This window comes from Gymnogyps californianus, chromosome 18 (genome assembly GCF_018139145.2).
Source record: "Gymnogyps californianus isolate 813 chromosome 18, ASM1813914v2, whole genome shotgun sequence".
Classification (NCBI taxonomy): domain Eukaryota; kingdom Metazoa; phylum Chordata; class Aves; order Accipitriformes; family Cathartidae; genus Gymnogyps; species Gymnogyps californianus.
This window is the reverse complement of record NC_059488.1, coordinates 5,373,121-5,400,487: the sequence shown is the minus strand read 5'-3', so window position 1 is coordinate 5,400,487 and position 27,367 is coordinate 5,373,121. Positions and strand designations below refer to the sequence as shown.

Below are 27,367 nucleotides of genomic sequence, written 5' to 3'. Positions count from 1 at the left end.
CCATTGAGTTTGGCTGCTGAGGCTGAGCCGCCTCCAGGTTTTGACCCGACTTTGTGCAACTTTGACGGGCAAAGACCTGGGGGGGGGGCGGGAAAAAAAGGCATTGGGAAGTGTGTGTGTGTGTGTGTTTTTGGAAAGCGTCTTTCCAAAAGCGTCTCAGCGCACAAACAGCCCTGCCGTTGGAAGGAAAACCCAGGTTGGTAGCTGGTGCTATTGCCAAGATCAACCCAAAGTCAGCTGCTTTTTCCAGCAAGGCTGTTCATGTTTGCATCCCTCAGATAAGGCAGTGGGGCCTGGCAGGATCCTGCCTTTGTGTCCCACTGCTGCCCGGCATGTGTGGGGCTCCCGTACGTAGCAATGACGTTCCCAGTGAGTTGCACCATGGTTTGGCGATGGCCGGACCCTTTTGATGGATGATTGAGGTCATTTGATAAAGGGCAAAAGAAACGTGAGGCTCTTGCCAATATATGCAGCACCTCTTCTCTGACTTCTGTTTTTTCCTTTTTTGCTATGGCTGATTTTCTTGGAAGGTAACATGCTGTCAACGTCCGTTCTCCCCCCCTCCTGTCAGTATAATATATTTGGGGACAGCCCTCCTTTTTCCCCAAAACCACGTTCATAAAGCTGCTACAGCACAGCCTTGTCTCACTAAGGGCCTTTCAGGCTCTCGCAGTGGATGAAGCTATTTAATTTTCACAGCAGTGTGCCCAGGTATGGGCTGTGCCCGTGTGTCCTTTTGGGCTCTGATGGCTCCCGGTGAGCTGTATCCATCAGTGCTGGTTTGGTGGATGGAGAGGGCAGGAGCTGGGCAGCGCTTATGGATAATCCCCATCGGTATGGAGGAACTCTTTCCCATCACATATGCACCAGCAGGATGGCAGCATTTTGAATGGGAATTTGACTTGTAGCACCCGTTGCTTTCCAGCCAAAGAAGTTCAGCTCTCGGCTGGTGCTGCTGGAGCATCGGGATGGACTCGGCGCGCAGCTGGTGGTGGCTCTGGCTGTGATGCTACTGCAGCATGGGGGTGGTCTCCGCGCGGAGCAGCTCATTGCCGCCGTGCTGGACCTGCCCTCTCAGCGCCTCACATCGCCGTTAGAACTGATACAACGCTTGTTTTCTTTTCTTAATCAAGTCTAGCAGGTTTAATGGCACGGCACGTAATGAACTTTGAAAGGTAAATTTGTTTTGATGCATGTTTGACAAACTCCAAAGTGCTTTTGCTCAACAAGTTTTTGCGGCTCCCGTTGGCTGGGAGAAGCCCAAGTGCCCGAATCGATAAGGTTCCGCTTGGATAATTGAGATGGGAATTTGGTTCATTATATGAAGTGGCTGCTGAAGTGGATAATTGCAGATCTTGAGGTGTTTGTCCTATTTGCTAGTTTAGATTGAATAAAATTTAGGTGCAATTTCACAGGTGTATAGGTACAAAATGGCGTCTGTGGGGATACTGTGCATGTATTGATAGAGTAACAAAGCTAAATAACTCGTATTTCTTTGTGTGTTGGAAGAAAACAGATGAAAAGTAAAAGCGCCGGGGGCTATTTAACAGCCAGGTGCTGCAGCCCGGCTGGCTGTTGGTTAGAGAGGTCCTGCGGCTTCTGCATGGTCCCTTTTTGGGGAGGGGGGGGATCCTTCCTCCCACTTGGCTTGTAGCATTCCTTGAAAAGTCAACCTATAATCGTGTTTTTATGTTCATTTAATGTGTCTGGCAAACTGCTCTGTAATCTGCCTTCCCGTTCTGCTGCAGTCCACAGGCCAACGTGCCCAGGGCGAGGGCTGCTCCCCAGGAAGGATGGACGTTGGGGAGCCTTTACAATGCCACTGTGATGTGGGAGACCTTATGGCTTGTGTTTCCAAAGATAGTCTGAGGTCTTCAGTGTGGTCCAATTTTAGCAGATTACTTACGTATTTATAAATTAATCTTTATTCAGTCACTGGGTTTTAAGTGTGGTTCAATCCAGGCACCCGCTGAGGTCCTTTCCATTGGATTGGGGAACAAATATGCAATATTGTCGTGGTTTAACCCCAGTCAGGGTTAAAACCAGGACGAATATAAATGTTACATAATCTGAAATACTCATGCTGACGTAGAACATTAGTGTTGGGTCTTCTTGACATGATTTAAGCTTTGTCAAGTTTTCTTGGGATGGGGACCTGGCCTCTCCCTTCTCCATGAAGTGCCCTGAATACTGGCTTTTCTCAGGGAATAACAAATACCAGCGGTTGTGTAAAGCCCCCGGTGCTTTATGCACTATTTCTGCAAATAATCCTTGTTTATAATTCACTCTTGGCAGAAAAAGACTTTAAATTATTAAGGCACTAAATATTTTGCAATGAAGGAACGGAGATAAAGCTCTTGGCAGAAACAAATTGCTGGGGAGAGGTTGTTCTCTTCAGTGCGTTTGGTGCTTTAAAGTATTATGAGAAATAATGTGCGGGGGGACTGGGAATTCATCACTTGATCAAAAGATTTGCTTCTCTCTTAAAAAAGCCGCTGCTTGTTGCATGCTTTCCATAACCCCTGTAAATAAGGAGTGTCCCCAAAGCACACGTGTGGGTCCCCAGAGCCATCCCCGCTCACCACGGGGCCGAAGGTGGCCCATTGTGGTTTAGGTGGTGATGGGCAGCAGCCAGGAGGTCTCCGTCTTGCCCCCACCACCGCCACCCCAGTTTTTAAAGCCGTTTTCACGTGCTCAGTGCTCCCCTGAGGGCAGATTTTCAGGGGAGCTTGGGCTGCTGCAGTGGGGAGCCCTTCCATCGGCCCAAACGCCTGGAGCTCCTCCGCTCCCCTGGCTCCCGGTCGGGGTATTCTGTATCTGTTCTCCAGGAGTGGGAGATGCCGATGCCGGTGCCGGTTCGTCGCGTAGGTGTGTTGTGTATGTCCTGTGTCGTAACGACCAGCCCGTTGGTAAATCAGGGGTGGTCCAGGGGTGTGAAATGGAGGATCTTATAATTAGCAATTTTGCCACCTGTTGCTGATTTTATCCTAATGTTACAACAGCTAGCACTTGTCAGCTCCTGGAGTCACATAACAAGACAACCACGACTGTGTATATGTGTGTGTGTATATATACATACAGACATTATATACAGCTACACATATATGTATTTAAGTAGTTACACCCAAGGTTTTTTAAGTTTTTTTTTTTTTTATCGTCTCAACATTTTAAAGCAAATAATCCTTACAGCCACGCTGTTTCCAACCTGGGGTAAGCAAAGGGAGGGCAGTGATGCTGGCCCCGCTCGGGGTCTTGCTGGGCACCGTGCCCCCAGCACACCGGTTTCAGCTTCTCTTTCCCCTTGCAGGAGACCTGTGCAACTGCAGCGCCGTGGGGAGCACCAGCACGGCCGAATGCAACGGCACGACGGGGCAGTGCCCCTGCCTCGAAGGCTACGTGGGGCTGCGGTGCGAGAGCTGCGCCCAGGGGTTCTACCTGGAGCGGAGGAGCCAGCGATGCCGTCCCTGCGGCTGCAGCCCCGCCGGCTCCAGCAGCGCCCAGTGTGATGAGTGAGTAAGGCGGCGTTTCGCTGAGCCTCCCGGGGAGGGGGCTGTGTGCGCGGCGTTGGGATTTGGGGATATTTTGGGATTTGGGATGCAGATCAGGCAAGAATGGATCGTGTCATCTGGTGCTAGTATTTAAAAAAAAAAAAAAGAAAAAAGGAAAAGCAGGAAGGAAGTTGGCCTTTTAAAAATTCATGAAGCATATTTCTCCTCTCTTTCAAGATCTGGATTATAAAAATATCCATAGCTGTGGCAAAAGCCCCGGCAGCCCACAAGGGAGTGAACTTGTATTTCTGAGTTGTACAGAAGCAGAACCTCTCCTCTAATGCCTTGTGCATCCATTAGTCCTTATCAGACGGGACTGCCTTCACGCTTGAGTTCAGGAGGGGAGCAGAGGAGCTTTGGAGAGGTTTGTTTTCCAAAGGGATATTTGTTACATCAGAGGCAAGCAAAGCTTTGTGCTCTGCCCTTGCCGAGCATCGTGAAAGAAGTGGCAGCCCTGCAGCAGTGTCGGCTCCTGCCTTGCCTGGCGTTTAACCCTGCCACCTCCTCTCCTTTGCTGTGTTAAGAAAGTCGACGTAGCTGATGCTTTGAGTTCTTGTATAATGAATGTATTCCTCTTCATTTCACCTTACGCACCCTCATGTCTTGCCTTTTAAAAGCCAGCACGCAATTATTTTTTTTTTTTTCCCTGCAACCAGTGATCCGTCAGTCATTAGAGATTTGTTGCCGAGTTGAGGTGGCTCTGTATTCCTGCAAAGAACAGTCTGAGCAGCAGCCTGACCCTTTGGGTCCCCTGCTCATGCTCACAGGGCAGAGGGTTCCAAGGTCTTTCCTTGGAGGAGACCCCCCAGCAAACCACCCTGCAGTAACTTCCAACCTTCCCGGGCTCCCTTCTCCTGCTGCCACCAGAAAGTCGGCAGCAAAGGTGTTCCTGGAGCCCCTGACCCTTCTCCAGGGCCCTGCAAGGGAAGCGATACCTGCATGCAGATGCAACGAGCTTCTGCTGCACTGGTTGCCTTGCGCTGGCATCAGCCTTGTTGTCTTTTAGGGTTTGGTCCAGGCTCAGCGTGTGTTGAACACCTGCACTGTCCTGCCAAGGCTGGGGCTGAGTCAGAGTCGACATGTTCTGCAGGGACATGCTGTTTGTAATTATTTTATACTCCCCCCCCCCCCCCCCCCCCCCAACTCCCAAACCCTCTGTTGATGTCCTTCCTTTTTGTTTCAATGCTGCGTCTTTCTGCTTGCATAAGCTCTGAAAAATTAGAACTTTAGTCAACTGGAGCATTGCTTTTGGGTGACCTTCTTAGTAAAAAAGGTGATTCTAAGGGGTGGAGAGTGTAGAGTTTTTCACTTGTTTTTTTTAGTGGTTGTTTTGGGTATGGGAAGATGTGCCTGGAAGCATCAGGGTTTGCCACAGACTAGAAAATCTGAGTTTCGTCAGATCTACTGGAAAGGCAAATTGTGCAGAAAGGCAGAGGAGGCAAATCTTATCTTTGAGGGCTGGGAGAGGAGGGAGGTGCTGCTGGAGCAACTGGGTTAACTGAGAGGGAGCGTTCTCGCCCTGACTGTGAGTCACCAGGCAGCAGGCAAAGCATGGACGTGGGTGACGTCTCCCCACGTCTCGCTGCATGGAGCAAGCCAAGAAACGCCCTTGGGAACTTCAGGTGAGATGCTCTGAGTTGTGAAGGAGAATGAGGTGAAGTTCACGCACGTAGTGAGCCATCACACCCAACCCCAACGTGTATGGACCCAGAAATGGCAGAGGACGTCCCTAGCTTCTCCTCTTCAGCACCATTTTACAGCCTTGAGGGATGGGGGAGATGGGGATCCTCAGGCATTTAGAAGAGGCGGCATAGGGCAAAATTTGGAGGAAGACTTGGGGAGGAGGGCCTATGTTAACAGAGATCACTCTGTGTTTCTCTTCCCTGCTCAGTGGGGTTTGCTGCAGACGGAGATGACCCCTGGGTGTTTAAAAAGAGGAAAATTAGGTCAGTTGTCTGTGTTGTAGGGCTGGGGGCATCAGTATGGCTGTGAGATGGGCAGCCTTGCACATAGCGATGTGCATGGGAAAATGAAGTGGGATGCAAAATCCGGCGGGGCAGGAGCATGGAGTCTGTCCCAATGGGTGGGAGAGCCTTTTCTGCATTGCAAGGAGATGTGTGTGTGAATCTAGGAATGAGATTTTTTGGCTCTTGTTCTGGAAACGTCGGGTCTGGAGCTCTGGGTTTGATGTCTACCTGCTGCCGAGTCCCTGGATGAGCAGCGCATGTCCCTCCAGGCAATCCCTGCTTGGGATGAGGCACGCAAGTATTGCCCAACACCAGCAACCAGCTTCTGTTCCGTTGACATTAAAAATACTGTAAGCTGTATATTTTTTTATTTATTTTTTTTTAAAAGCACTGGCCCAACTCTAACTTGCGCAAGTTAATTCCTGCGTGCTGGCTTAAGAAAAAAGTGACTGCTGTTCAGATGAGTCTCTGAGTAAAACAGCAGCATAATTTTGGACTCTGACCCTTTTTGACAGCGGCTGATTTGAGAGGCAGACTGCCCGAAGGCTGAGCTCTCAGGGCACACAAAACATGCCTGATTGATAGGTTTCAATCAGCTTGCCCAGGTTTTTGTAAAACAACCTTTTAAAGCACCACCATATGATGATTATTAGTATTATTTCTAGGCATGCTCTATGGCTGGCCAGATGGCACACCCAAGTACACTGTTTATTAACTAGACCTCAAATGCAGACCATCAAATAAAAATAAAAAATTCCCTTTCCCGAGGCAGACAGTTGATTTTGGGAGTGAACATTGACCTGACATGCTGTCGCTATGAATGGACTCCACGGCTGCTAATCAAAGGTCTGTTTTGGTGGTGTTTTAAATTTGATTATCTGGGGGAGATCTACACAGATCCCCGTCTGGGATGGCAGAGGATTTCTGTGCTGGTTTGGGTGACTTTTTTGTTAGATGAAAAGCTGTGTGTAGTTGAAGCTGGAGCTTGCTGTGGGGCTGGATGCAATCCTGGGCTGCTTGGAGAGGGCTGACATGTCTCGGAGACAGGGAGTGTGTTGTCCCTGTTGCGGTAACGCCTAGAAACCTCAGATAAAACCACATTTCACTGGGTTGGATGCTGTGTAGATGCTTGCTAAAGATAGCTGTGGCCTGGAAGTGTTCATAGTCCATAGAGGAAGGGTGGAGAAAGAAGCTGAAGTTTCAAGGGCCATGGTCAAGGTCACGGAGTAGTGGAGAAGGAGGACGGTGACTCATGTGGGCGCATGGGCTGAGCGGGAAGGGCTGTGCTCCCGCTGCAAAGCCCCGGGGAGGGTGCCTGGGAGGGGAGGGTGCCTGATGGTGGCCCCAGCCCGTGGTGACATGGCCCCAGCCAGGAGCTGCCCCCCACCAGCTGCATCTCTCAGCATCTTTTGGGCACCTCGAGTTGAAAGCTGTATTGTCCATCTGTCTGTTGTCCTCCAAGGGAGCAAGAACGTCCCTACCTGGTGGAGGAGGTGAAGGCGATGCTGCTGAAGGTCACCACACCCAGGCTGACCAGCCCACATCTCCCAGGCTTGCACCTCTGTGCATTTATTTTCCTTTTTTCTTTATGTGAGCAGAGTCCTGCGCCTGGACTCTCATCTCCCACTCCCTGTGGCCGGGCAAGGAGCCAAGCCAGAGGCAGCAAAGGTGGTCTGGGGGGACGGTGGTCTCCAGCCCCACTGGCCGGGGCAGCGGCGGGAGCGCTGAGGCTCCTCGCAGTGTTTCTGTACACCCCTGCCCTCTGCGTCCTGCGGTGCAGCTTCTCCTAAAGTGCCACTCGTGTCCCCAGCTGACTCGTGGCACAACGAGCCGGCACAGCGGCTGCTCCCCACGGCAGCCCCGGGACGTGGCGGGGCTCTGCCCGGGAAGCGCAGGGTGAGAGGAAAGGGGTTTGGATCGGGGGAAGCCTTTCCTTGCTGCAAAGAAGCAATCGTGCACCGACATGAGGAGCTGTACAGGCGCAGCTATTTAAATGCATGCGGAAATAATTTTCCTGTGCAAACCTGTCCTCTGGCTGATTTATTTAAAGGAGCAGGACTGCACGCAGGCAAAGCCCAGCCTGAAAGAGGCAGTGTGTGGTACACTGCTGGTGAGCAGATTTCAAATGACTCTGCATTTTATTTATTTATTTATTTTTACCTTGCTAGCAGCCCTGGCCAACCCCACACTGGGCTGCAAACATGGGTAAAAACTGGCCCAGGGTAGCCCAGTGCAACCCAGTGGTCTGGGGCCCCAATGGCTCATCCGCTGCATGCTGGTGCAGGGCTTTCCTGCGCCCCCGTGCAGGGAGGGAGAGGTGGTATTACCCTGATTTACCTCTTGCAAGGCATTCATTCAAGGTTTTCCTGGCCCAGTGCGTAGGGCTTTGAGGCTTTTCTCCAAAGTGTGGCCCTGCAGCCACAGGGACAGCATGTTTAGCCCACGAGCAACTGTCCCTGCGTGGGTGCTCCTGCACCCCACAATTTGGGATGTGAACGGAGGAGGTGGGCTGCGAAGCAGAGAAGGTGCTACGAGACGCTGCTGGCTGGCTGAAGGGTTCAGCCCTCGATTCCCTATTTCCCTGGGAAGTTTTGTGTTTTAAACTAACTTACCCCGGTTCTAGGGAAGACAAGGTGATGCACCCTTCAACTTCTGTTGCATCGTTACTGGTGCTAGCGAGCAAGAGGAGAGCAGCGGCCGCTGTGGGTGTTTAAGGATTCCCATGTGGTTTAGCTAAACCTGGGTTAACCATCTAATCTGGGTTAGGTTTTTCCAGTTCCCTTAAAAAGCTCTAAACTAAACACACAGATAATACGTTATCATTGTCCCTAATGAAAACAGATGCATGTTAAATTGGGGTCTGTGAATCAATTTAAGTTGATTCTGTGCCTCAGTTTCCCCACAAACAGAAGGGTGATGGGAAACAGAGGCTCCAACGCGCTGCTTGGAGGCGACGTTAGCTTTGGTTCCTGTCCGGCGCTGAAACACACTGCCCAAGTGTGCAGCACTCTGCTCCTTCGCTAACTGAGGAGCGTTTCCTTACTGCTGGCTGGGGAGACAGCTCTGCAGCGTGTGATCCTGGTTCATGCACGGTTCGTGCCGCAGGCTCGGCATAAGTCATGTTAGAGAGAGCTCCTGTCACTCATTTCCGTTTTTAAAAAAAAAAAAAAGATAAAGCATGCATATAAATGCCAAAGTGTTAATTCAGAGATGTTTTGCCCCCTCAAGGGGATCTCATGCTTTGTGTTCGCATTAGAAAGAATTAAGGCAGAGCATCCCTGAGAGCATTTATACATGGGTGTCCCCTGGAGCAGGGATGCTGCGAGGCTGAAAGGGGAGTGCTGTTAGCCGGGCAGTCGCCATCCCTGTATGCCTTCTTTGTAGTGGGCTTCTCTTTGGAGGGGCTGATCTTGTGACCCTTACTCATATGGATTTGCAAGAGCATTGCTGGTGAGAGTAAGGTCAGCAGCACTGGACAATGTTCTTTGTTAAGGTCTTTGAATAAGGGCTGGGGGTTCTGAAGGAGCTTGGGGAGCTGGGCAGGGGGTGCTGCACGCTGGGTTTGCAGAGGTGGTGGGATGTGAAAAGGTGGAAAGAGACCATGGGGGGAAAAGCAGTACAGAACATCAGTCCTGATGGCATTGGGAAGCACCCAGGTGGGTCGCAGACTAGACACGCCTTGAGCATCGTGCAGGATGAAGCCACGTGGGGCAGAATTTGGGGTGGTTTTTTTGCTGGTCAGAAAATGCAGATCCATTGAAATTCAAGGTTTTTGTGGAGCTTTACCAGCCTGGGCAGGAAGGGTGCCTGTGGCAATGGTTTGAGATGAGAGAGACCTCATGTTCCCAGGGCTTCTGCCCATCCCTACCACAGGAGGTTGTTTGGGGGAAGGCGGTGGAGTTCTCGTTTTGCATAGAGAAAATCTTCATTTTCTGTCTGTCATCACACTTCTGAAATGTCTCTTCTTTGCATGGGAACTGTATTTCCATTCTACTGTATTTTTAGCAGTCCAGTAAACCACATTGGGCACTGCTCCCCTTTGGAGATAAGACCTTGGGAGCCCAACTCCTCAAGGACTTATTTTAAAAAAACAAACAAAAACCTCGCCTTTTCCCCTTTTTTAAAAAGACTGCTCTCCCTTTTATAGACTGGCTGAGCACAAGCGGTGGCTCATTATCTCCCAGTAATGCCTTGTCAGCATCACTCGGCAGAGAACAGATTTTTTTTGTGGCGGAAATTGTTACATGTGGACGTCATAAAAGCAGAAGAATACACCGTTAGAGCATATTTTTCTGTGTGCTTTAATTATCTAAATCTCTCTCCTATTACAGACTCTGATATCCTTTACATCCAATTAGCTCTCCTCTTGTCTTCCCCCACAAACAGGTCAATATTGTACCTACGCTCATTTTTATTTGGTTGCAGACAGGGATGGGAAGTGAATGAGTGACTGGGCACAGTGGCAGGGAAAGGTAGATTGTTATCATCTCCCCTACAGTAATTATGGCTTCTCAGAAATCCTGTTATTTTGTTGATTTTCCAGCAGGCTTTGCCGTTCCTGTGTTGTCTGTTGCAGACTTGCTGCTCTGGTAAACATTGACTGCCCTCAAAAAAAAATATTGGCTCAACTTTTTAAGCTCTTACGGCTGAATTCTAGTTTGGGGAGGTGGTGCCCAGCCTGACTTCAGGCAGTGCTTGTTGCCTCTGCCTGTTTCTGCTGCCTGAGAGGAGCCATCAGTAGAGATCTGGGGGATGGAGGGACTACGTTGGGCAAAACCGGTGCGTCCGGCAGGGACCAGCCCCATCTCCCTGCCTTCCCCATTGATGTGTCCTCCTCTGCGTTGAGGTTGCCTGTCCCATCTCCATATTGCTGTGATCTCCAGGGGATGCTCTGGGAAGCCAGGAAGAACTGTTTGGGGTTGAGATTTTGTGGTTAGTTAGGCTTTTGCTGCTCTGCCTCCTGCCAAACTGTAGAGGACCCCATCCAACCTCCCTCTCCAGGGCCATCGTGGTCTTCCCATCGCTTCCTCCCTCCCCAGCCACCGAGGTCCCGGCGGGTGGTGCCGGGAGGGCACCCAGAGGAGATGGCACAGCCCCAGGCTGGAGATCCCCGGCTTTCCCAGCAGCATGGGGCATCCTCGGCGGGGGAGACAGGGCCGCAGAGGCGGCGGTGGCCAGACAAGGTGGCCCTTTGACATTTACAGAATGGCCTTTCAGAGCTGTGAAGTGTCCCTGCTCCGTCGAGGGCTGCCATATAAACAGATGCCGTCCCCCGGCACAAAGCGAGGAATGTGGCGCACAATGGCCCAATGTTTGCCGCAATAAAGCCCCACTTCTTCTGCCCTCCACAAAGGCAGCTCTGAGTGGGGCGGCGGGCATGGGGCTCGGCCATGGTCGCACTAACCCTTCCACTAAAGCGTTTCGGCTGCCAGGGGCTTTGGTTTGAGCCGAGGGAGTGGGGAGGTGAAACCCAACGTGGGGCTTCTTCCTGCTCTCCACTTCCCCGTGTGCTGATATTCAAATTAATTGACCTAAAGGAAAACCAACACGTGGGTTACGAGGGTTCTCGGTTTGCTCAGGATGAGTGTTAACAGCGTTGGTTTTCCATGGAAGTGTCTTGGAGTGTTTAGCTTTCAAATGTTAACTTTTCTACGTTGCCCAGAAAATGTGAGAGAGATTTATCCCCTGGCTGCTGTCAGGCAGCACAGAAAATCAGCACAAAAGGAGCTAGGCTCGCTGGAGAAACGCACCATTTTTAGCGACATCTCTTCTGAATCCTCCTAATCTTGTGCAGCATCCTTTTGTCTTATTCCATCAAAGTGTGACAAAGCCTTTTCATGAGGGTTGTTCTACAGATGCTTGTAGTTCAGCAACGCATTTTTCCTCATTCATACGGAGCACTGTCATTGTTGTTAATTGTATATGTTACAGGAACACCTCCGGGCCCTGCTGGGATGAATGATGGGTATATCTGTAATCAGAGGATTACATAGCAGTGGCTGGGAGGGGATGGGGAGGCAGGCGAAGCTGGAGATGCTGCTGGGTCAGGGAAGGGCTGGCAGGAGCCCTCACTTTCCTCTCTCTCAGGGCAGCATGGCCCCTCACCGGCTCTTCTGGGGATGGTCCTGGCAAGTGACGTGGTCCTGGGAGATGCTTTGGTGTGAGGGGTGCGTGCATATGCTCTGTGCTTCAAGATGAAGATGGTAAATGTATTTGGCAAAGCTCTCCTTCAAAGCCGTGGGGGGTTTTGTGTGGCTCATCTGCATAGTATGCCCTGGTTTGAGACCCATGGGAGCTCCCTCCTTCTCTGACTCTGCCCCAACATCTCACCGGTCTCATATGTTTTTAAAATAAAGGCACAAAAGCTTGGTGCTGTACCGTTTTGGCTGGCTCTAACTTGGTCAGGCAGCCCCTGGGCTCTCAATGGCAGCTGGGCATCCAGGTTTTTCTGGCAGCTGGGAAAACATTCAAAATGAATTTCTCCCTTCCTTCCTTCTTGGAAAAAAAAAAAAAGAACAAAATAAATGATTAGAGCTTGCTGAGGGTTTTCTGTTACACCATTAAACTGTGCACAGCATGCCTCCGAACAGCCCTTAAGGCTATGGTCCTCCGTCTTCCCATCCATCTTGTGTCTGACGTGTCCCTGCTAACTTAAGGATGTTTCTGTGGAGAAGTGGAGACCCATTGCAGATGCAACCGCACATTGTGATCTGTCTCAGATCACAGATATTTTAATGCTACTTTTTTTTTTTCCCCCTTGTGATGAGGCCTTGAGTTCCCGTGCTGTCCTGTGCTGAGCGGTGCAAGGTTAGGGCATTGCCTGAGCTCCCAGGTGGAGCCCGTTCCGTCAGTGTGTCCTTCCCTGGGCATCAGACCTGGCAGAAAATTATCCGCAGGATGCTCCTCGGCTTCAGGCCGGGCACAAGATGGGATTTTGGAGTTGTTACCTGTTCTTTGTGCTCTGCTCATAGGACGTTTCCAAGTAGGGTCAAAACTATCTGCAGTCTTCCTCTTTAACAGTAGCCAGAGTAATGCACAGAGTGGGGGTCTCTGTTCTATCCCCATAGCTTCTGTAGCTGTAAAGCTGCAGTCCTGTGTAAAATCCCACCACGGGGAACGTTTTGTTGCCACTAGTGGCACAAATCACTCGGCGAGTGATGGGATTTCCTGCATCCTGTGGCTGTTTCCCCTTGGTGGAGTAGAAGGGGGCTGTGGGGGGTGGAAGTGAAATCAGACTGGCTTTTGCAGACATATTTTGGGGTGTAGGCTGTTCCCCCTTGCCCAATATTTTGCTTTTATTTACAACCCCCTCCCCAGTCGTCGGCTGGCGTGCTGCTGCCCTGGGTGGCCGCATCCTGCCGGTGGGTGCCGTCCAGCCCCAGGCTGTCGCCCTGCAGGCATCGAGACAGCAGCTCCTAAGGCATAACATGAAGCCCGAGGGCTGAGGGCGGTTAGATGCACGAGCTCCTGCCTTGGGGGGTCCCAAACCTGGCGTGTAGCCCTCACCCCCGGAGGGTCAGATCACTCGGTGTTGGATGCGAGCCTTGCACATGGTCTGCCCCTGTCCCCGCCGGCTGGCTAATCACTGCCTGCTCCTTCTGCCAGGATCTCTTGTGCTGGTGATGTTTTTAATCATTAGGAAATGTATATAAAGTTGATGGATGATGTGATGGTGATATACACTACCTACATGGTCTTTAAAGTATATTCGTAAAAGTCTGGTAGAAACCAAGGCTGGCAGGAGACTTTTGTTACTGGAAGTCTGTTTTTGTCCCAACACATCCTTCCATCAATTCTTTTGTGAGAGCTAAAAATTGGCTGGCTTCAGTGGAGTTAATACTCATCTGAAATGGAGTTGAGCAATTGATGTTGCTGCATCAAAATGTTTCCCTCTTCCCTTCCCCCTCCTTCCCCCCACTTCCCCCAAAAAAGAAATTCCTGGCTGTTACTCAAAATCCAGTTCAGTTCTCACTGTGCAAGTATTAAACTGTGGGTCTTTTCTTTCAAGTTTCTGGATTTTTATGGGCACAATTGGTCTGTTAACAGGACTTTTTTTTTTTGTGGTTTCAATGCATTTATATCATTGACCTTTGCTTTAAAAAGTGTCTGACAGTCTTTACTGGACTGGAGCTATGAAAAGGAGTGTTGTAAGGGGGCTTTATTCTATGGAAGCAATGACCACAGGCAAAGCTTTATATTTGCTGAGTGATTTAATTCTTGCACATGCAGAACTTGGCTCTGTGCCATGTGTAACATGTTGAGAAAAGGTCTGCTTGAGAGGCATTAAAACCAAACTTTCCAAAACCGTCTTTTTTTTTTTTTTTTTAAATAGCTTTCTTTCCTGTTATTTTTAAGCTAACGAGTAAAATCAAGGGACACTGCCCCAAAATGCTGCATTGAGCTCTAGCAGAGTCGTTGGGGAAATAAACCTCCTTTAAGTGAATGAAGTGGGAGTCTGGATGGAAGGGTGCCAGTTGGGAGGAAGAGGAGGGTGTCATTAAGATAAAGGCTTGATCGAGGGACAGGAGAGAGTAAAACGGAGCACCCTGGACTCCAGGAGGAAGCCTGGGAGGGTGAAGATTATACAGCTCTAGTGCTTGGTCCTGTAAAGCCCTACTCATAGGGCACATCCCCAGGCTGTGCCTTATTTTCAGGCTAAATATCAGATCCCCCCAAATTAGTTGCTTTTCCCTGCTTGGCTCTGCCTCTCCCCTGCTTGCTTACAGGAATATCTGTCCAGTAGCGGTCAGAAGCAAATAAAAACAAACTGCTTTTTGTTTGCTCTTATTTTAAACACTGTGACAACATTTGGATTAATGTTAGGTCTGTGAAAAGCTCTTTAAAAGTCAAACATACTGAGCTGCTTAATAGCATCCCTTTGAATACTGCATCTGCCTGCTGCAATTCCAGATAATGGTCTGGAGAGCAAGGAAACATCGTGTTTCTTTTTCCTTCTTGTAATCAGCCCATTAAATATGCCTGAAGTTTCATATTCTGGAACTATTTAACTGTGTAGCCACTTGGGCTGAGTTTCGTATTTTGGTGTGCCTTTGAGTATTTCCTCTTCCTTTGGCAAGCAAATGAACAACAAAAATACTAAATTATGTTAATTTCAAACAGAAGCAATGTCTTCCCAAAAACATTGCAATCTACTGCATTTTAAATAAAAACAACACATCAACAGTGCATCAAGCCATTTGGAGCCTCAGCCTCTATTAGTTTTAATCAGCAGATTTTTCTAGGAGCTTTTAGAAGCAAATTGTGCATTGCTCACTGTTCCCCAGGAGGAGCGAGGGAGAACAATAGATTATCTTTGTGCAGGCACACCGAACCCTGAAATACTGAATTTAAAAAGTGTATGAATAGGGTGGAGGCTATATAGGGGGAGAGCTAAGAGGAGGGTGCATCCAGCGGTGTGCAGGGGGTGCTCCGGGGACGGTACCTGCCTTGTCCGCTGCAGCTGCAAATAAACCCATCTCCTGGAGGAGACCAAATCATGTTGATTTGGGTTGCTGTCCTGGCTTCCCTGTGCAGCATGCAGGGATTGAGGTTTCCTGCAGGTCGCCCCAGGGCTATCGGAGATGCGGAGAGGCACTTCTGCACGCTCTTGTCCTCGGCTCGGGCATTAGCGGTTCCCACGTGTGCAGGTGGGATGAGCCATAGCCGGCAGTCGCCGTGCCGGCGGGTTGAAGGGAAAGAGCATTTTGTCCATTCCTGTGACTCCTCTGAGAGTTGAGCCTAAATGCTGCTAGTATATAAACTTGCTTATGAAAGCGATAGGTTTGAAGCCTCTACGTGGAGAGACTGGCGTGGAAAGCCAAAGGAATGAGGGTAACTTTTGCTTTTTGTAGCCTCCTGGTATTCGCTCATGCCAAATAACACCAATACCCTCTATTTTAACTGTGCAGAGCTCCACCCTCCATGCATTCAGACTCGGTGCCCAAGTAAACAGGCTCCTGTCTGGGGTTAGCTGTAGTGGAAACTGCTGGGGAAGGGAAAACCCTCTCTTGTCTTTCCCTGGCTCGTACTGGGTAGGAGAAGTCGACTGGAGAGAGGCGCTTTGCCTGGGTGCCTGCGGGGGATGTTGCATGGAAGGGATAAATAGGATCATGGAGAAGTGGAAGGAGTGCAGGTGGCTGATGCCTGCCCATGCTGAAACCCGAGCGAGGCACCTGAGCTGCTGCGCTGGCTCTCGGGGGAGCCGGGAAGGCAGGTGGTGAGCAGGGAATTGTCCACTCGCCCGAAAATCTGGGAGGTGCCGCTCGGCACTGATGCGGAGGGGAGGTGATTATCCACGTGGGTGCTCTTTTATCGTTCAGGCGTAGTGATCATGGGTGTCCCAGTGTCCTGCAAGACCCGGGGCCAGTGCAGGTGCTTGATGAAGCTGGGACTGGAGAGGGGCTGTCGGAGCATCTGCTGGGGGCTGATGCATGGGGATGGCTTTGGGCCAAGGCTTTCCCAAATGAGTGAAGATTTCTGGTGCCCAGCTGGAAACTGCTGTCAGGGCAACTGGTTTTGGAGAGACTCAGGCTTTCCTGAACTCCCCATCACTTTTTGGAAATTGTTGCCCGTGGGTTTCATGTCCCGCTTCCAGCAGGCATTTCTGCGCAGAGTTCCCCGCTCTGGAAAGGGAGTCCGAAACACTCAGCATGGGTTTGTACTTTGGATGCCTCCCAGCATATCCAGATTTCACTGTTTGTTTTTCTTCTGTGCAGCTCTGGGAAATGCCAGTGTAAAGTTGGTGTCACGGACCTGAAGTGTGACCGGTGCAGTGATGGGTACTACAGGTTTAACCAAACCACCTGCGAGCCGTGCCAGTGCAACAACCACTCCAAAACCTGCGACAGCTTAACAGGTAACTTTCCTCTTGTGACCCTGGTGGGTGCATGTCTTTACCTGTCTCCTGTGTCTCTGGTTTTTGATGTTTTCATTCAACAGACCTCCGCTCTCATCCTCTTCATCTGCATCTTTATGCCTTGAGTACCCAGAATCTTTACCTTAAAACCGAAATTAAAATGCAGGGCGAGGTTGGAGCTGGTCCTCTTCTCAAGGAAGTCAATAAAGGCTGTGTTATTTACCCCAGGCTGCAGTGCAGAGCCTTTATTCTGCAGTCTCTATTGGAAATCAGTGCTCTATTGTTCTCTGCACTTACACAAACACACAACACGGGCTTTTAAGGAGCTTTTGTTTAACTGCTGTTTACCTGGAAACATATACTGTACTGGCACTGACGGAAGGTGACTGTTACTGCCACAGATAACATGATTAGTGCTGGAAAAAACTGGCAGCACCTAATTAATATTGCCCACTTTTTATACATCTGCCTTGTTCATTTTCCTTGATCATTTCTTTGAGTGTCTCTCACTCATACAGATGTTGATGGAGTGCAAATGTCGAGGCACCTGTGCTTGAATAGCTTATGGGAGGGCGGAGGGAACCGAATGGCTTTCCCATCTCCACTGAAAGGAGAGATCCCAGAGGAGCAATGTTATGTGACTGCCTGCGCAATCCCCACTTCAGCAACAAAACTCACACTTCAAAATCCAAATTCTCATCAAAACTTCCAGGCTGAAATGCAATTTTGTAATATTTATCCAGGAGCTTAGAAAGGAGCAATAATTTAAAAAATGTTGCAGGGTTTTTGCATAGCTGGCAGAGAAGCAGAGCTCATCAAATATGGTATTTCTGGGCAATTTCTGCACTGGTGTCTGTTCCCTTGTGGCCTGTGTGTTTGCAGCAGAGGAATGGGCGGCCGCAGTGCTGACTGTGCCCAGCCAATGCCCTGATCCTGCTTGGCCTCAGGGGTAGCAGCAGGCACCAGATCTGCACTCCTTGAGGATGAATTACTGCATTCATTCCTATACTGAACTTTGTGCTTATGTTCTACTAATATTGAAGGATATAAGATTGTACCTAAAGCTGTGTTACTGATTTGGAGCTGGGTGTGTGGGTTTTGTGAAGGAGTAAGATAATCTGCTCTTCCTTTTTCTCCCTCAATGTTCCCCCTGCTCTTGATTTTAAAAAAAAAAAAACAAAAACCAAAACAAAACCCAGCACAGACCTTGCCTCTGGGATGGGGCTGTTCAGGCAACCCGTCTGCTGGGGCTGTCCAGCGCTGACCACAGCATTGCAAACAAAACCCCTCTTTTTGATTAATGACATATTGTTGATTTGACAAAATCCCTTTTTTAAAATTTTCCTCCATCTGCTTTATTTGCTGCCGGGGTTGGGGGAACCCAACAGAACCAGCACAGAGAACAGTCAATTAAAAATTAGATCCGACGTCTAATAAGTAACGCAGTGCACTCAGCCTGCTCTAGGGACTGCACTTTGTGTGACCTCCCCAGCTTTCCATCAACTGTGTGTAGTCTTTGTCAAATTTTCAAGGTTTCTTTCACATTAATGCTGTACTTTGGGCTCCCTCTGCCGGCTCTGCAGCCGTCTCTGCATGGCCTCGCTCGATGTCGCTCGGCCCAGGAGGAATATTTAAAATTATTGGGCTGGAAATTGGGCAGCCAGAGCTCCCCAGGCGACAGCGCTTCCTTCGACACGACCCTTGTTGTGTCTGTGCGATGACTTTGGTTGCTTCTTCCCAGTTGGGGTACTGTGAGGTCTGATCCTTCTTGAGGGCATTATCAGGATGGGAAGTGCTATTAATTATTAAGGCTTTCCACAGTGATATCTGATTGCAAGCCCATGCATGCTTTGCATGGCTGAGCAACTTGCTGACTCATTGGAAGCGCAGCCATTTTGCAGGGTTGGTGTAGATAAATGCGAGTAATTTCTGCCGATGGGAAAGACATTGGTCCTGAAATGACCAAGACTGTACCGAAAACGCAGGTGTGACTCCAGATTTATGCCACCATTAATGCCTGCAGAGCACGGTTCAAGGCACCCTTGCTGCTGATCGGGCAAATTAACCTTCCATGAGCCAATCTGTCCCATGCATCCCGCTGAAGCAGCTGATTGAGGTTTGCAACTGGAGAAACCGAGCCCAGCAGTTAATTTTCCCCCTCTAACCCTGACACCTCTCCCACAATAACCACTGGCTCGTGTCTGACAAGCTGTTGGGTGAAGAGCAAACAGTGTGTGGGAGCTGATGCCGAGCAAGTGTCCTTAGTCATCAGGGTGCTGCCAGCCCCGCCGCGCGGGTGAATCAGCCGCTTCCCAAAAGCGGCAGCTGCCAGGGTTTGCTTCCTGCCCTTGGCACGAGGGTCGGCTGCAAGGACGCGCCGGGCTTGCTTGGGGACGCTCGGCTGCAGAGTCATCGCTGTGGAAAGAGAAGAGTAGGAGCCGTGCAGCGTGTTGGGCTTGCAAGGGAGCCAAACGGTTCCAATATTAATAAGAAAATCTGCTGTGGTTTTTTTAACAGTCAGCATTAACCTAATTCAGGATTTTTTTCTGTGGTTAATGTTGATATGAGACTTTTCCTACCCCCGCAGCACTACGAGATTAGCTCAGTGAATCTCCTGTCTGTGCTTATACATGCAGTGAATAAACTGCTCTGTGCCGCCCTGGTTTGTTAGAAGGTGGCTGTTGCCTTTTCAGAGTCTCGTACACGGGATTTAATCATATGAGCTTCCCTCAGGTCACTGCCACCTCGACGAGGAGCCTGCTGAATTACAGGATGTTCCTGTTGATGGATGGGCTTTTGGTAGAGGCTGCGTTTTTATAACTAGGGAGATTTTCCTTTCTCTGGTCACAATAGTATCAAAATGCAATTTAGAGGGCCATTAGGACACAGCCTCTGCTAAGACGCAGCACGTCAATTTTCTGATTCAGGGGCTTCCCCAGGAAGGGGAGGTGGCTCATGTCAACCCCCAGTTCTCCTCTGTTTCTGCGGGAAGGTCAGTAATCGCTGCTGCTGCCTTCTGCCTGTGACGGGGATGGAGGAGCTGGAGCCGCACTGGTGGGCTGGAGCCATCTGCCCCCAGAGCGGGACGGTGGCACTTGCTTACCCCTGACCTCCAGCTCTGTGGTGTAGGAAGAGGCCGCACACAAAAAAAGGCAAAGGCATAAACTGGAGGGACCCCTCGTGGGAGTGGGGGATTTGAAGCATCAAGATCCTGGCTCACCGGCACAGATGCAAACTGAAACCCCTTTCCTTGAGGACCATTTAATATTGATAGCATGTGTTTACCTGCACTGACCTTTTAAAGTGATACACTGTGGGCCTCTCTGCTGGGGCTACCTACTTTTTCACATTATCTGTGTGTGCATGTGGAGGGGGGACGACCATCAGAGGGTCATAAGAGGCCAGGATCGTGTTTTGGCCAGAGGGTATTCAAAATCACCTGTGAGCTCTGATAATTGAGAGCACTCCATGCAGATTCTTGCTCCAAATGTTCTGCTCCAGTTCCTGCTGCCGAACGGTTGCTTGTGCTCCTGTCCTTTCCCCAGGCACCTGCCTGCACTGCCAGGAAAACACCGAGGGAAACCACTGCGAGCTCTGCAAGGAGGGCTTCTACAGAAGCACCCATCCTGCCCACGCCTGCCATCGCTGCCCATGCTCCACCGTGGCATCGACTGGCACCTGCCGAATACGTAAGGCTTTCGTTTTGGTCTAATTCCTCAGATAATGAATGTAGCTCTTTTCAATTAAATTGCCACTCAGAGTGCATCAGCCTAGCGAGGCATTGTGTAGCCCATGAATCTCCTGTTTGTGGGAACCGGGGTACCTTGCTGGAAGTGACGCCTGCCGTGGTGCGTCCCTGGTGCTTGTGTTGCCTCTTGTGAGAGCAACTGCACAGTGGAGGGCATCAGAAATGCTTCACTACAGGCTGCAGCCTACTCTGAAGAACCTGCAAAGTTTTGCAGAGAGAAACTGCTGAGCTTGTGGCAGCCAGGAGAGGTACAGGAGATGCCCAGCAGTGCCATGTAGCCATCCATACCTCTGTGAGCCCTCTTCTGAACATCTCCATGGGGCTCCAAGCAGAGATTCTCCAATCTTCCTGCTCTATTTTCATGTAACAGAGAGAAGAAGTCATAGCCATAATAAACATACATAAGACTTCTTTTGATATTTCCTTAATCAGTTTTGCAATCAAGCCACCTCTGGCTTTGTATAGGCCAACAAGTTCCTGGAGATTGCTAGCATCCCCGATATAGTTCCAGCTGTTTTCTGAAATTGGTTGTTTGAGATGGAAGTGCTCAGGAGTAATAATCTGTTTGCTTAGCAATGTGCTGAGCATGCTCTGTGATGCTGGTACGAGGTGTCAGAAACTCCCAAAGCTTTTTCTTCCCCTAGGAACAGAGAAACTGCTGCAGTTCAAAAGTTGCATTTTCAGCTTAAAATTCGAGATTGGTTAATACTCAGTGGCTGGTGACTGTTGTCATAGTGACTTGGGGGTCAGGTCCCACAGAACAAATCCCACAGCGAGTGTTTCTCTGCAACAGGCTATGGCACATACCTGGTTTGCTTTCTGTATTCTTTAGAGCCTGGTGAAACTGCCCCAAGGTGCGACAAATGCAAAACCGGGTACACCGGCCTGAACTGCAACCAGTGCGACAACGGTTACTACAACTCCGACAGCATCTGCGTAAGATGTAAATGCAACGGGAATGTGGACCCAGCGCGGTCACCCAGCGTGTGCAAGCCGGATAGCGGGGAGTGCATCGGCTGCCTGTACCACACTGCTGGGTTTCATTGCGAGGAGTGTGAGGACGGCTACGTCCGAGACCCCGAGGGGACCAACTGCACCAAGAAAGGTAAAACACGCTCCTCAAATCAGTGTCGGAGCTTGCTGTGTGGCTCAGGTGGGCACAAGCTGCCTGAAGGCTGGGGACGGAATACTGTTAACTGTTCAAATTGGTTTAGATTCATCTGGCCTGTGGTACAGGGAAGAAAACCAGACCTTTATAACACGTTGGTGCCTACTGGCCCTGAAATCTGTGGTTTAGAGTTAGCTCTGTAACCACCCTGATTCCCAGACTGTGGCAGGCACCTCTAGCCAACAAGCTGGAAAACAAAAACTATTTGCAGTGTATTTAAATGTAGGTTTTCAGATTTCCATTGGTTGATATACTTGATCTCTTAGTGCCCAGTGAATTGTCCTTATTGACTAGTCCATTCAATAGCACTTTCTAGTTCCCTAGAAAGGGTGTTTATAATAAATTTTGTCACTCCTCATACTCTGCAAACAATAACTATTTGGACCAAGGATATTTTTTTTTTTTTGCTTTCTAAATGGGGAAGCCAAAGCTCAGAGAGGTGAGATCCAAACTTGCACAGCGAGACAATGCCAGAATGTACTGGTACCCACCCTGGGGGTGTCTCATCAGTCTTCAGTCCACATCCGAGACGCTGCATGTAGCATCTCAGACGCAAACTAGCTCTGGTACTTAGAGAGGCCACTGCACAGCAGGAGGACTCGTAGTAAAATGAGAGAAAATGGTTCTTAAGTTGCTCCTTCAGTGGTTATCAGGAGGTTGGTCCACAAGGTGGATCTCCAGCTCCATGCATGGAAACATTACCAGTGTTATGTATTAGATAAGAGAACCCAGAGTTCAGGAGAGTATCTGGGCCCAAATTCGTCCTTGTCACCAACAGAGATTTAATTCAGATCTTCCATTAGGAGCTAATGTGGTTTTCACTCCCATGCTGCTCTCTGGAGGTGCAATCACAGAGTCCTTCTCTGCACGGGGAGATGATGAATACGAAAAAAGTTGAATGCTCGTTAGCTGTAACTGTACCGTTACAGGGCTGGAAACGGCACTTTTGCATCGGGTCATCCATTATCTCTCCCTGCACAGCTCTGTCTTTGTGCAAAGAGCTACGTGACCTCGCTCCATTAAAAGCCATATGTATGGCTTTGCTTGTATACTTGCAGTTTTCACCATTCAGTTTTATTTTAATGGCATTGTTATAGGCAATTCCTGATGTGGGGAAAGACTGTCCCCTTTCAAAGGAACTGGGACATGCTCTTCTAGCTTTCCTGTTTCCTTGACACTTGTTTTTTTTCCTTTTCTTATTAAGTAATTAAAAAGGCATACAGTTTCTTTCCAGTTTCTTGCACACAATTTGCCTAAAAACTGACATGCCGAGGTACTGTGCATTAACTAGTTTTAGGTTACGATTTTCATAAACCACTAGTGCATTTGCGTGGCCTAGTTTTGAGTGGCTTCTAGAATGAAATCATCACGCAGACTCTGTTGAAGTGGTCGCAGTTGAAATAAGACAGCATGTTTTGTACAGCCTGGGCAAAGCTAAATCCACCCTTGAGTATCCACAGGGGCTGTTCAGAGTCTTTAACCTGACGAAGATTTTGATGCTTTCAAGGCTGATGGAGAGACTATTCAAAGGACCCGTGGGGTGACCAAAGTCAGTGTTTTCGACCCCTGGGTGGATGGTGTTCCTGCTGCCATGGTGAGGCATAGCAACAAGGACTGAGTGATGCAGCGTGGCACTGTGCCACCCAGCCAAGCATCGCAGCCTTCCCAGAGAGCTGGCGCGTGGGCTGCTGGCGCGGCCCCGGCTCCTGCCGGTGCTCATTCATTGCAGGAGGTAGCAGAAGCTTTGCAGAGACTGCATTTCAATCAAGCAGCTGGATATGACGCTCACGTCAAAGCTGCCAAAGCGGCCCATTGACTGAGCAGCTGCCGCTCTCAAGGAGCTGCTTTAGGACATCTGGAGGGCTGGCACGGCCCTGGCGAGCGGAAACAGGCATCGCTGTGTCACAGCCCAAAAGCGACAGTCCGCGGTCAGAGCACGGCACTGTTTCACCATGACGTTACCGTCGGTTCCAGGAAATGTTTTCACCCATATCCCCCTTGCCAGCACTTAGCTGATGCTGACTCACAAATAAAGCCCAGAGAAGTCCTGTTTCCTTGCTGGTGAATCAGCCATTGTCTCTGTTCTGTTTTTTTCTAATTATAGCTACTGGCAGGGTTTGCCAAGAATTGAGTGTTGATGAAGGAATTTGGAAAGGATGACTGAATTCCTCATGCCCTTCTCCCAAAGCTATATCCAGGAACCTTTTGCTCCTGTCACGTTGCTTCCTACTGTGAAATTCTGCCTGTTATCCCATAGAGAAATGCCTTCTGGCGTTCAGCATCCTGAGTATCCTTATCAACCGAAGGCAGGACCTGCAGAGAATAGAGGAGCTGCTGCAGGGAGGGGACTCTGAGCAGGAGCCTAAATTAGGTGTGTGATGCCCCCTCCAGAGGAGTTTCTTTCTCCATTGCCTGAACTGGGAATGTGACAGCCCCAAGTTAACTCGTGGGAGTTCCCCTGAGGGCCTGTCCTGAATATTTCCAGCTCCTGTTGCCATTGGAGATGCAACTTAGTGCAAAATTAGTCCTTCAGAAGTGACTCTCCTCCTCAGTCATAATTAGTAGACATCCTCTTCAGGAGAGGTGGGTCAATACAGCACGGCGCTATCAGCTGTAATTGCTGCAGCTGTAAGTGGATTTAAAATGAAGTTGCATTTCTGATAGCAGAAAGAGAAATGGAAGAGAGTGGGAAAGAGGGTGCGGAGAGCCCCGTGGAGCAATAGGTGTAGAGAACATTTTGGTTGATGGAGGCTTCAGCTTCTGGAGGGTTCCTGCTGCCTGGACTTGAGAATCTAAAATAGATCAGTTTATTCCTGTGAAGAAAATGCTTTATTAGTTACACTTGGGAGCCTAATACTCAGGCTTTTATGGTGCTTTCTGAGGCCTATAGCTCAACCGGTTTGAAGAAGGCATAATGAATTTGCATCCCTCTAATGAGATCTCCAGTGTTAACTTGTCACTGACTCCCAGATCTGAGAAGGGCGTTATCCCATGACTGCTGGAAGCAAGGCAGGTTCTTGGCTCTTTTGTGCCTGGGAACAGGCTGCAGAGGAAGACGGAGCTTGTGGCACAGTCTGGTAGTTCCCATGTTCTCATCCTTCATGTGCGGACATATGCCAGCAGCTGAAACCAAAACAGGATCCAAAGTGGCTTCTGCTGTGTTTGAAAGCTTCATAAGAACATCCAGTCTTTTTTTGTTGTGATTTGGTTACCTTCTGCTTCTGGTTATGCGGACTGGGGGTTTCCGTGAGATTTGTGTATGACTTCTTCATTCAGAAGCAGAACTGGGATTATTTTGCTGTTTTACATAAAGCAGTGTAAATATTGAAACCCGTTGCTAAACGCTGTGATGGCAGAATACTTATGGTTCATTTTTAAATTTTTGATCTTCTTGTACAGGTAAGGCAGAAATAATAATATTGTGAACATAATCCTACATCTAGTGTACTAACTGTGAAAGGTTTAAGCTCCTGGAGTTGCTGTGTCCTCCCAGCCTGATTGTGCAGCCCATGCAGACAACAAGTGAAACTGCCTTCATTAGGTTCAAAGTCCAAACTCTTGCTGAGCTTGGTAGAGCCCTGTTTTCATGGGCTGAATATGAGCTGGACTGGGTGGCTTGCTTTCATCGTGAACCCATGTATCTAACACTGAATCTTGGCTGCTATCCATCCATCTGCACCTATCCATCCATCGCCAGATTTTTCACAGGAACGCTGCAGTCAATGAGCACTCAGCACACAGAATTATTGGGGAAAAAAAAAAAAACCCCAAACCTAACCCTGGCTAACCATTTTTGTAACCTATTTTGAAAAAATACCAGCTTTAACAGTGTAGACTTAATTGCCATAACAACTGTGATATAAATGTAAAATCTCTTATGTTTGTGTTTGATTCCAGCTTAGCATATCTTTATCGATCATTTTTTATTTGTTTTGTAGAAGCCACTCTTGGCCCAGAAACAAGGGAGTTAACAACTTCTGCTCCGAATGCCAGCAAGGCAACATCATTTTCAACGGCAGTGATAAACAGTACGTTGTCACCAACAACTATACAGACTATATTTCCTCTAAGCTCCTCTGACAATAGTACCTCTGCTTTTGCAGATGTTTCATGGACTCAGTTTAACATAATTATTTTGACAGTTATCATCATTGTTGTGGTCCTACTAATGGGCTTTGTGGGTGCTGTCTACATGTACCGTGAGTATCAAAACAGAAAACTTAACGCTCCTTTTTGGACCATTGAACTCAAAGAGGACAACATCAGTTTTAGCAGCTACCATGACAGCATACCCAACGCTGATGTTTCGGGGCTGTTGGAAGATGATGGAAATGAAGTCGCACCGAATGGACAACTAACACTGACAACTCCCATGCATAATTATAAAGCTTAGAAGAAGTGATCCAGCTATTCCAAAGTTGGCTTAAAAAAGTTACAGGGCTTGTTGAAGGGGTATCGGGATCCGTGCCAAGGCTCCACGCAGAGGAATTTGCTCTTCAGATACTCTTATGCTGGGCATGCTGTAGCTTGCAGGTGAACAGAAAAAAGTGTAGTACATCCGAATTTCAGGTAATATGGTGAAATGCATTCAGTGTCTTGTTCTCCATAAAGATCCATAGAATTCACTGTTGTTAAAGACTTGATTATGCTGATCTGAAAATATTTTTTTTTTTATGAAGGGATGGTGGGGTGGAGAAAGCAGTACTCCATGATTCATCAGAAGCTACTTGATTTCCAGCCAACCTAACACTTATGTCTGCATCCTTTAGTTTGAAAAGTAGCTCATGAATTAACAGTGGATTTTCAGGAAATAGACCTTTGTAAAGGCTTCATATTAGTTCCTGATATAAATTTGTTTGAAAAGGAGGACAAAAAAAGGGAAGTAATTGTTCACTGTACTACCAAAAGGCAAGTAGAGGAGTGAGTTGCACACTTGAAAAAAGTCACCATTATCAGTTTCCACTAAGCAGGGAAACAGGAAGAAAATCATGAAAATATTGGAGTTAGGGAAGAGACTAAGTTTTTCCCTTTCTGAGTATTTATACAGGGTGATGATGCTATTAAAACATAGCAATCCATTTTTTTTTTCTAGAAGGAGTTAATGAACTTGTATAGTTTCTGTGCAAGGGAAGACAACAAGACATCTCAGGGTTGCCGTGTAAAAATAAAAGCTAGGCTTAATACCCTACCCTGATAGAAATGGTGTGTTCTGTATATAAAATGTAATATATCTTCTTGGAATTGTATTTGTAATTATTTGTAAAAAAGACAACCAACCAACCAAAAAAACCCCAACAAGAAAACCATGAACCCCTCCCCAACCTCCCCTATTTCCCAGGTCATATTTTATCATCTAGATTTTAATTGTACAGCGGTTAGTGGCATTGTTTAAAGAGAAAAAAAATGAGGATTGTTTAAAATACTGTAAATTAGATGGCAATATTGTTGGAGCTGGGACTCTGGCAAACACCGACTGCTTAAAGCTTTTCTTCTAGTGTCATTGAATAACTTTCTTTTTTTAGAGAAAATGTGAGTGCTCCCTACTTGCATCTGTCAAATTTTCCCGTTCCTTTAAATATAGAGTGAATACCAGTGTCGCCATGATTAGGGCCTAGTAGGTGTCCAAAAATCGGATGTACCATTCTGTTACTTGCTTTTAAATCTTTATACAAAATGCAAATACACTGTCATGAATGCATTGAGAGCCTGATTTCGATGGCCGAGCTTTTCTGAAGCAGCTGCTCATCATGTGAGTGGATCTCATTGCTGTCTCTCCCGTGCTGACACGGTGACGGGAGAGACTTGCCGGAGGGCTGAGCACAGCCTCCTGGCCTCTTGAAGGGCAAAAGCAAAAATCTCCTGGATTTGGGTGGAAACGGCTTTCAGCCGAAGAGCTCGCAGGAGCTGATCTGCGCTTCTAGGCTTAAAAGCTAAAAGTGCATGGGCGCTTTCAGGAAATTTATGTAGCACAAGGTGGTGGGGGGGAATCAGCTGTCAAAAAAACCTACAGGGGACTTCAGGTTTTACAGATTCCCCTGATTTTTGTGGGAGGCTGGCGGACTGTTAGCAGAGGGAGAACAA

At 48.6% G+C, this 27,367-nt stretch overlaps 1 protein-coding gene across 1 annotated transcript; it reads left to right on the top strand.

The window, feature by feature from the left end:
* The first annotated feature begins 2,837 nt into the window (after nucleotides 1-2,837).
* Nucleotides 2,838-27,150, top strand: MEGF9 (multiple EGF like domains 9). Its single transcript, XM_050908146.1, has 6 exons — nucleotides 2,838-2,868; nucleotides 3,308-3,509; nucleotides 16,231-16,370; nucleotides 19,916-20,059; nucleotides 20,951-21,223; nucleotides 25,225-27,150. Exons 1-6 carry the CDS (start codon nucleotides 2,838-2,840, stop codon nucleotides 25,677-25,679), a joined length of 1,245 nt encoding a protein of 414 aa, XP_050764103.1. The 3' UTR covers nucleotides 25,680-27,150.
* Nucleotides 27,151-27,367: the final 217 nt, after the last annotated feature.

What these genes read in the sequence shown, in the direction of transcription:
- MEGF9 (XM_050908146.1), top strand. Translation starts at nt 2,838, where the DNA reads ATGCCGATGCCGGTGCCGGTTCGTCGCGTAG. An exon ending in AGCAGCGCCCAGTGTGATGA is followed by an intron (nt 3,510 to 16,230) that starts GTGAGTAAGGCG and finishes TCTTCTGTGCAG; the next exon opens with CTCTGGGAAATGCCAGTGTA. An exon ending in GACCAACTGCACCAAGAAAG is followed by an intron (nt 21,224 to 25,224) that starts GTAAAACACGCT and finishes TTTGTTTTGTAG; the next exon opens with AAGCCACTCTTGGCCCAGAA.